Source organism: Tupaia chinensis, unplaced genomic scaffold (genome assembly GCF_000334495.1).
Source record: "Tupaia chinensis unplaced genomic scaffold, TupChi_1.0 Scaffold000238_1, whole genome shotgun sequence".
Lineage (NCBI taxonomy): Eukaryota > Metazoa > Chordata > Mammalia > Scandentia > Tupaiidae > Tupaia > Tupaia belangeri.
The window spans coordinates 7,587,699-7,595,953 of NW_006159716.1; the positions used below are offsets into that span (position 1 = coordinate 7,587,699).

The 8,255-nt window shown below is 46.8% G+C and overlaps 1 protein-coding gene across 1 annotated transcript in view; it reads right to left on the reverse strand.

The window, feature by feature from the left end:
• CMTR1 (cap methyltransferase 1) overlaps positions 1–8,255 on the reverse strand; it is a 51,992-nt gene that overhangs the window by 21,997 nt on the left and 21,740 nt on the right. Inside the window, 3 exon segments of the mRNA XM_006148624.3 lie at positions 6,105–6,177; positions 6,293–6,387; positions 7,147–7,218. Of these exon segments, the coding sequence (XP_006148686.2) occupies positions 6,105–6,177; positions 6,293–6,387; positions 7,147–7,218 (240 nt within the window).

Below are 8,255 nucleotides of genomic sequence, written 5' to 3' on the forward strand. Positions count from 1 at the left end.
TTTCTCCCCTCCCCTTCCCCCCCCCCCCCCGTGAGCATACACGACTGCAAGCAAATTTAAAAGATAATAATAATAAATAAAATAAAATAAAATAAAATAATTCTTAATTTAAATAAAAAGAAAAACTTACTAAGGTAGAATCCCTGCCTAAGGTAATATAAGCAGGAAGGTAGTGGGGAAGTTAGCTGATTAAGCCACATTTGACACAGCCAATGAGATAAATGAGTGGGCTCAGCCACATCTGATAGAGCCAATGAAATGAGGAAATCAGTAGCCTCACCAATGGTCAACAAACACAACCTGGATTAAAAAAATTTTGGACTTTTTTTTTTTGCTATAGGGTGAATATGCTCACCAGAAAGACAGAGAGACATAGAGAGACAGAAAGCAAGAAATCACCCCACCCCAGGGGGTTGGCCACGCTGCAATCCCTTCTCCTCCATTTTCCTCTTGGGATCTTGGGCACGCACGCACACGCACCTGGCGTGAGTTTAAGCCACCGCATCCGGGACTTGAACCACAGTCGACTACATGGGAGTCTAGTGACAGCCATTACGCTACCTGCTGGTCCTCTGGATTAAAAAATTATATATCTCCCACTCTATTTACATACCAAATGTCTGCGCTCTGTGACAGGAACTGAAAGACTGGAAGGAATAAAGGCACAGAGAGCAACTGTGGATACTAGAGACAGTGTGGGAGGAGGGTGAGAAATGGGGGAGAGTGAGCGGAAGGTAATCAAGGGGAAAAAGAAAGAAGCAAAACATTTAAAGGACATAAAAAGGGAAAATTACCAGTTGATGATAATATGTATGGTAATATCTTTGACTAAACCAGTACAGTGCATTCATGACGGGAAAACTTATTTGGTACACTGCAGTGATACACAATGATTAAATGCAAAACAAATAGTAACTAATTAATTTTTTAAAAATCCTAAAACTCGTAGAACGTAACAGCCAGGGCCTTTTAAGCTGTTCTTTGTCTGTCTGTTCAGGCCCGCTCCTACCTCTCAGGAGTGTACTTTCGCTTCTACTTAAACTACCTTTTCCTTTCACTACTAGAGTGTTTCATTCAATCCTGGCTGAAACACCAAGACCAGGTATCAGCACAGAAGCCAGCCGCAACCCGAGGGCAGTAAAATAAGCCTTCGCGCAAGCACAGTCCAGAGCTGCGGCCAGGGCCACACCCAGGGGACGCGCCCTCTGTGATCACTGCCCTTTGAAGTGGCCCAGCTCTTAAAATACTCCAAACGCCTTTTATGCCCCCAGACCTAGCTCAAACTCCTAATCAAAACATCTCCATGGTTTTGAGGCGTGCATTTTTATTTCAGTCTTTTCTTTACCCTATCTTGCCTCTCACAAGTCATTGAACAGTCATTGTTTTACACGCGCCACATCAGAGAGGACAGAGAGGCACCAAGTCACAGGCGGCTGCTCACAGCCTGTCTGCAAGGAAGCTAACCAGCATCACCAGCCAGACTGCTGGACTTCGGCCTTCCTGCTCAGCCCGAGGTGGCTCTCTACCAACACCCGCTCACAGCCTCGAGAACCTGCTTCCCAGGCTACAGCCTCTGCCTGCCTTTCCCCCCTTCCTCCCTGGCTCTCTGTCTTCCAGTTCATTTTTATTCTGGAATAATTTTAGATTTACAGAAGAGTTACCAAGGTAGGACAGAGTTTCTGTACCCCCTACCCAGGCTCCCATTTGTTAATACCTTACATAACCATGGGATACTTGGCAAAACTAAGAACCCGAGATTGGGTACACTGCTGTTAATTAAACTCCAGACTTTTAGACTTTTCAGATTTTACTAGCATCCTTTTTCTGTTCCAGGATCCAATCAAAGGCCCCGCATTTCATTTGGTCTTCCTCCTTTTTTGCATTCCTCCCCTCCTTCTCCTGCCTTTGCCCTGTGTGCATCAGGGGCCGTGCACGGTGGGAGCTAACAAGGGGGAAGGAGACCCTGCTGCGCAGCAACAGCAGCTTCCAGGCAACTCTCCTAGCACCCACCATCTCATGATCAACTCGACTACAGTGCTCATTTGCATTTGTATTTGATTACATGTTTGATCCCGCTAAAAACTTTCTCTCCTCCCCAGCCCATGGTCGCCGCTGTGCGTTTACAGTTCCCTTCACATGAATGTCAGAGACGCTCTTACCCACACCTCAGCCCTAGGTGGTGTACTCTACCCATTCTCCACAGCAAAGAGGATGGACTCTGTGCACAGGAGACCAGAAGCTTAGCTCCATAAATGGGTGACAGCAGAGGACTAGGGCTGGCCTGGGACCATGAGGAACACACAGCGGAAAGGGGCCTAGAGACCTCAGCCTTTCCTCTCTACAATGTGGCATGGCTGAGTGCTTGTCCAGAGTTCTACCGCTAGAAGGCATGGGAAGGCTGGAGGAGAAACAGAAAAATACTAATGTCATTACCCAGTCAATTCTAGGTGGCCAAAGCCTTGCCTCTGCTGATAACTACCTGGCTTTATTAGCACTGTGAAAAAGTTTCTAAAGAAAGTGCCTTCAGCAAAACATAAACTTCATCATCCTGTGACAAGCCCACCCCCAGGCATGCTGGGACTTCTCAGTTCTTAACCCCTTCCCCGTTACTCCACCCCAGCATTCTTTGTTCTTGTGCCCTCTATTACTCATATTTTTGGATTACATTCATTTGCACACAAAGAGAGACCTAAAGGCATTTACCAAGAGCACTGTGTAGCACTTGCCATGCAGCTCAGTTACAACAAGGCAGGAGTTCAGGCCCTGCACACACTGCGAAGAGGAAAAGCAATGCTCCTCACCGCTGGCACACCTGAGCCCCAGGCGCCAGGCTTTCTGGTGACCACTGGTCCAGGGAAGGAGGAGGGACAAATCAATGAAAGTCTCTCAGCCCTGAAAAGAAGGCATTAACATCTCATCCTGTGACATGAAGATGCACGCCGCCCAGGCAGTGGGCAGGTCTTTCCCACGAAGGCCTGCTGGGGCTCTCGCTGCTCCTCTTACTGACTGAGTAGTCAGGAGCAAGCACGCAATTTATATCATTAAGCCCCAGCTTCCTCACCTGTAAACTGGGATTCATGTGGGTATTTCTTAAGGCTGTCCTAGAATTAAATAAAGTATCCTATGTCGAAGACCTTTCTAAACTGTAAAGTAGTAAATGTCAGATGGTATCGTATTCAACAAGTAGATCAACTTCCTTGGGGTCAAAATCTTGTCCTTTTCCGTCTTTTCCTCTCCAAGGCTAAGTGGAGTACTCCACACTCGGTGGCTAGTGTACTGGGCTGCTGGGAAAGTCATGAGGCATTTTTGCATAGAAAAACAGAAAAATACCTCATGACTTTCCCAACTACCTAATCAATGCTGTCTAATCTCATCTAAAATAGGACTGAAGTTTAGAAGTCTATATTCAGTTTTTGTCTTCCGTTATGCTTCGCGGACAATGCTTTTCGTACCTCAACAACATCCTCAGGCAAATTCCTCATGCAACGTAACAGTCTAGTGTATATTCACATAAACCCCAAGGATCTAAATTCTCCTCCCACTCTTTTTGCTTGACCTTTTTTTTTTTTTAAATTATTTTATTTATTATTCTATTTTTAAATTTTGTTACAGGGCACACATGCTCACCAGAGAGAGAGAGAAACAGAGAGAAAGGAAAAATGAGAAAGCAAGCTGCCAGGTCTAAGACTCGAACCACGCTGACCATGTCACAGTCCAGAGCCTGAACTACCACACCATCTGCTGGTCCCTCCCCTCCTACTCTTATTTCTTCCAATTCCTGTCTACAAATTCTCTCCCCACCCCAAGTCCCTCCTCTCCTTTTACCACAACCTTCAGACCCAGTGAACTATTTAAAAACCTCAGTCTTCCCAACTTCCCACCTCCCAACCTCTCCACACTCCCTGAAGCTTCAAGTTCTGCTCTTAGTGTGTAATTTGCCTGATCGCCAAGACCCTGGCAATCCTGAGCATGTGCCTGGGCCTTCAGCTACTCCGACCTTTGCTGGGGACTCCTCTAGTGTCTCTGCTCGCCTAAAAAATATACCAAGCCTGCTGGGCTTGGCTGTCACTCTGTTCCTCAGGGGAAAAGAGAGATGAAAAGAGAGAAGGAAACACTAGGGGTTGGAGAGAAATCACTTTTTATAGTGGAGTGCAGAGAAACATCTCTGAAAGGGCAATTCTCCATGGCCACTAACAATCAATTCAGGTCAAGAAGCTGCCTGCAGCGTTACAAACACTGCTGCTTTTCTCTGTGTAACTAACATCTCTACCCTCGACCTGAATGGTACAACCCTGGTGCCTACTTCATTTTCATGACAGCAAAAGACAATAACCAGATACCAGCTGCTGGAGGCGTTTACATTCAAAAGCCCAAACTGATGCTGTGACTCCCCATCAGCTTGACAGAGCTTCTGTGCCAGGCAGGGGCTTAAAGGAAATCATTTGGAACTCAGAAAATTAAATCAACATTATATCAACCTAATTCTCTCAAGATGCTAATTCCAAGAGCCCTTTTGTGTTGCCTGCTGGTACTGGAAAATGAGGAAGAAGACCTGGGAGAGAAAAATGAGTAAAGGCTGGAGGGGTCTACATGCCAGTTTTACCAGCATGGAGTTAGGTAGGTGGAACTGAAATATTAAAGAATGTGGAAAATAAGCTTCTTTAGCTGGAAGATAATCAGGGGGTCTAGTGGAATGAGGGTGAATGAAGCAGAAAAACGTCTGGGGACAGCTGGCCCCTGGCTCCGTCACTGTCAAAGAAAACTAACTTTCTAGGACTGCATAAAAATGCTCTGAAACCCTGAAGGGAATTCCAGAATGAAATTTCCATTTTTTTCTTTCTCTATCATTATGGAGGGTCTGTGTTCAAAGAAATGAGACGTAGCGGAGTAGAAAATCATTCTGCTCTTCCACTTCTTGAGAAGGGCCAAAGCCTCCTAATTATAATCCCATATAAAGCTTGTTCAGAAAGGCAGAGAGAGGAAGTGGCCCAGTCTGAAATTACAGATCTTGGGGCCGGCAGGTGGCATGGTTGTTAAGGGTGCTGGACTCCCACATGGCTGACCGTGGTTCGAGTCTCAGATCCGGCAGCTTGCTTTCTCACTTTCCCTCTTTCTTTCTCTCTCTGTCCCTCTCTGGTCAAATTAAAATGGATGAATAAATAAATAAAGTTAAAATAAAATAAAATTCAAAAAAAATAATTACAGATCTTAGAGTTGGAACAGATCTTATGAGCCTTTTGGTTCTACCCTAGAACTCCAGTAAGTTAGCAGGGCTTACTGCAGAAGGAGGCAGCTGAGGCCCAGAGAAGGTGTGAACGTGAGAGATGCTCCTGCTGCAAACATGCTGCCTCTCTCCATGGCACCCCAACAGAGGAAATGTTCAGACATGACACTGATTTTAAACAGACCATTAAAAATGTCCACGGATATGTCCATATTTTGTTCCACACCCAAACCACATTTCCCAGAGTACTCTTCTCTCATACCAGAAACAGATGATATCACAAGTTTCAATCTGCAAAAGTAAGCTCATTGTATTCACTCTTCTAATCGTCCTCATCCACGACAGAAGGAGGAAGGCTAAAGCTTCCAGACAACAAGAAGACTTTATGAACATCCCAGCCCTGTGCCCTAATTCGCTCTCACAGCCACCAGAAAACACCCTGATATAAGCAGTGTGGGACAAGGATTACACTTGTTTCTCGTTCTAAGTGGCACAAAGCAGGGGCTTAGTGTCTGTGAATGCAGGAGGGCAGCCCAGGTCATAACTCACGGTTACTAGTCCTACGGATGCCTCAGCTGCTGATTCTGCCAGGAATGTCCCTTCTCTACTGCTCAAGCCTATCTAGGTCCACCTGGAGCAAGCAACAGGATCTGCAGAGTGGGGGCTGGGACTCTAGGCCCGAATCCCTGGAGACGAGTGCTTACTGGGACACTCCAAGAATTGCAGGAGCACTGTCGAACCCTGAGAACTCAAAGCAAAATACATCTCTATCACATCGCAGGAACTCTCCTTGCACTGAACCGATGGCAATTTCTTAGCCACTGAAGCTTATAACTTAGCACTTAGCACCATGAAAGCAGAAGCAGAATCTTGTTCTCACCCCATAAGAGTCCCGTGGATTTGTGAACATGCGATCAAACACAAAATCCATGTTAGCCATCTTCATCGCTGCCCTGCAACAAAGCAAGACAGAAACGTACAGCTCAGTGCCAGACACATGGAAAGCTGAGGTTCAAAGAACAGGGGGAGCAGTGCATGTCAGGAGAGGGGAGGGAGAGCCCAGCAAACCTGTTTAGGAAGAAGACTCCTCGGATCATCTCGTAGGGATTGGCTCGGGTCCGAGCTCGCCGCATTTCTTCCCCATCCAGGACGTCGAACACACTCTGTCAGACAGAATCAGAGCCCCAGTGTGAGCAGCAGCCTAGCCCCTCCGGGAAGGAACAGGGATCTGGCAGTACCTGACTCACAGGCCTCTGAAGAGCTAGGCTCCTGCATCATCTCGAATCTGAAATTCCTTGTGTGATCCTAAACAAGCTGCTCTATCACTCTAACCTCAACTACCTCACCAGTAAAATGGCAAAAAAAGGAAAAAAAAAAAAAAAAAAGTAAGCAAGTGCCTGGTACACGGTAAGTCGTTTAAAAAATGGTACCTGCTGCTACATGTGGAGTCACCTCTTGGCACTGCTAATCCCCATGGCAAATCTGTCTATCCTCTCTGCACCAGCAGCAACTTCCCAAGGGACCAAAGTCCTGATATTAAGGCACACTTGAAGGCCAGCCCTATGGGCTAGTAGTTAGGGGAGCTAGATCCCATATGGCCAAGTGCACAGTTTGAAGCCCAGCCCTGGCAGCTTGAGGAACACTCTGGGGACCATACATGTACATGTGTGTCCACGATCTCAACAAGGTAGAGAAACAGAGAAGGGCCTGCAGTGTGACTGCACGCCACTGGGGGTTGCTTTCTCCCCCTCCCCCCCACCTTTGTCTCTCTGTCTCTGGCTTAGGAAAAACTGACATCTTGGAGATACGTACTAAGGTACATATCTGCTCTCAGGAAAAACCTTAACTTCAGCCGTCCCATGACCAACTCAAAAGCCCAGCACGCAAGGTTTGCAAGCCTGGCTCTAGCCGCAAGGACTCACCTTACACTGTAAGACACTGTGAAGCAGCTCTTCCCCACAGAACTCTGTTTCATCTTCAATAACCATCTTTCTCTACAGGGAGAGGAAAATAATAATAACAACTACATATGACTGCGTTTGGGGGATAGATGGAGAAATTAAGGTTCTGAGTGAGTAGAGCAAGAAGGGGCTTGGGTCCCTGCCAAGAAACATCGATCCCTGAGGGGTAGAAAAGAGAAAATCCTAAATCCCTCTGGCTATCCTCCAGATGACTGTGAGTTGAAGCAGCCCCCTGGGAGCTCTGAGTACAACACCATATGGATACAAGACTCACGAGTGCTGAGGCTGAGAAAAGCAAACATGAAGGAGACTCTCAAGCTGTCTACCCCTGGAGCAGAGGCAGAATGTTGGGGGGTATCCCAAATGACAAAAGCCTGTCCTTCAACCAGAGCACCTCGCACACTGCCGGGCATGAGGCACCGACCTGGATGGAGTCAGAGAAAACAAGAGCTCAACGGAGCCTCCGTAGACGTCAGGTCCAATCACCCATCTGAGTGAGGCTACCGCTACACCAACGATGCGCAAACTTGTGGTCTAAGTTCTACAATCTTAAAAGTCACTGATGGGGACCAGCAGGTGGCATAGTGGTTAAGGTGCTGGACTCCCATGTGGTTGACCGTGGTCAAGTCCCAGACCTGGTAGCTTAAAACTCATCCCGGGAACATGTGTGAGTGCCCAAAATCCTGAGAGGAGAACAGAGGAGAGGGAACTGAGGCGTGGCAATCCCCTCTGGGGGATGATTTCTCCCTTTCTCTCTCTAGTGAGTGCAAACATCCTATAGCAAAAATCTGTCAAAAAAAAAAAAACACTGAAGACTCCAAGGTTTTATTTTTTTAATGTGATATGGATGGATGAACAGGTACATATCAATGTTGTTAGAAAATTAAAATTGAGACTTTTAAATTTTTTTTTTTTGGGGGGGAGAGGTTTTTGCTATAGGGCGCATGCGCTCGCCAGACAGACAGAGAGAGACAGAAAGCGAGAAATCACCCCCCAGAGGGGATGGTCACGCTGCAATCCCTTCTCCTCCATTCTCCTCTCAGGATCTTGGGCATGCACGCACACACGCC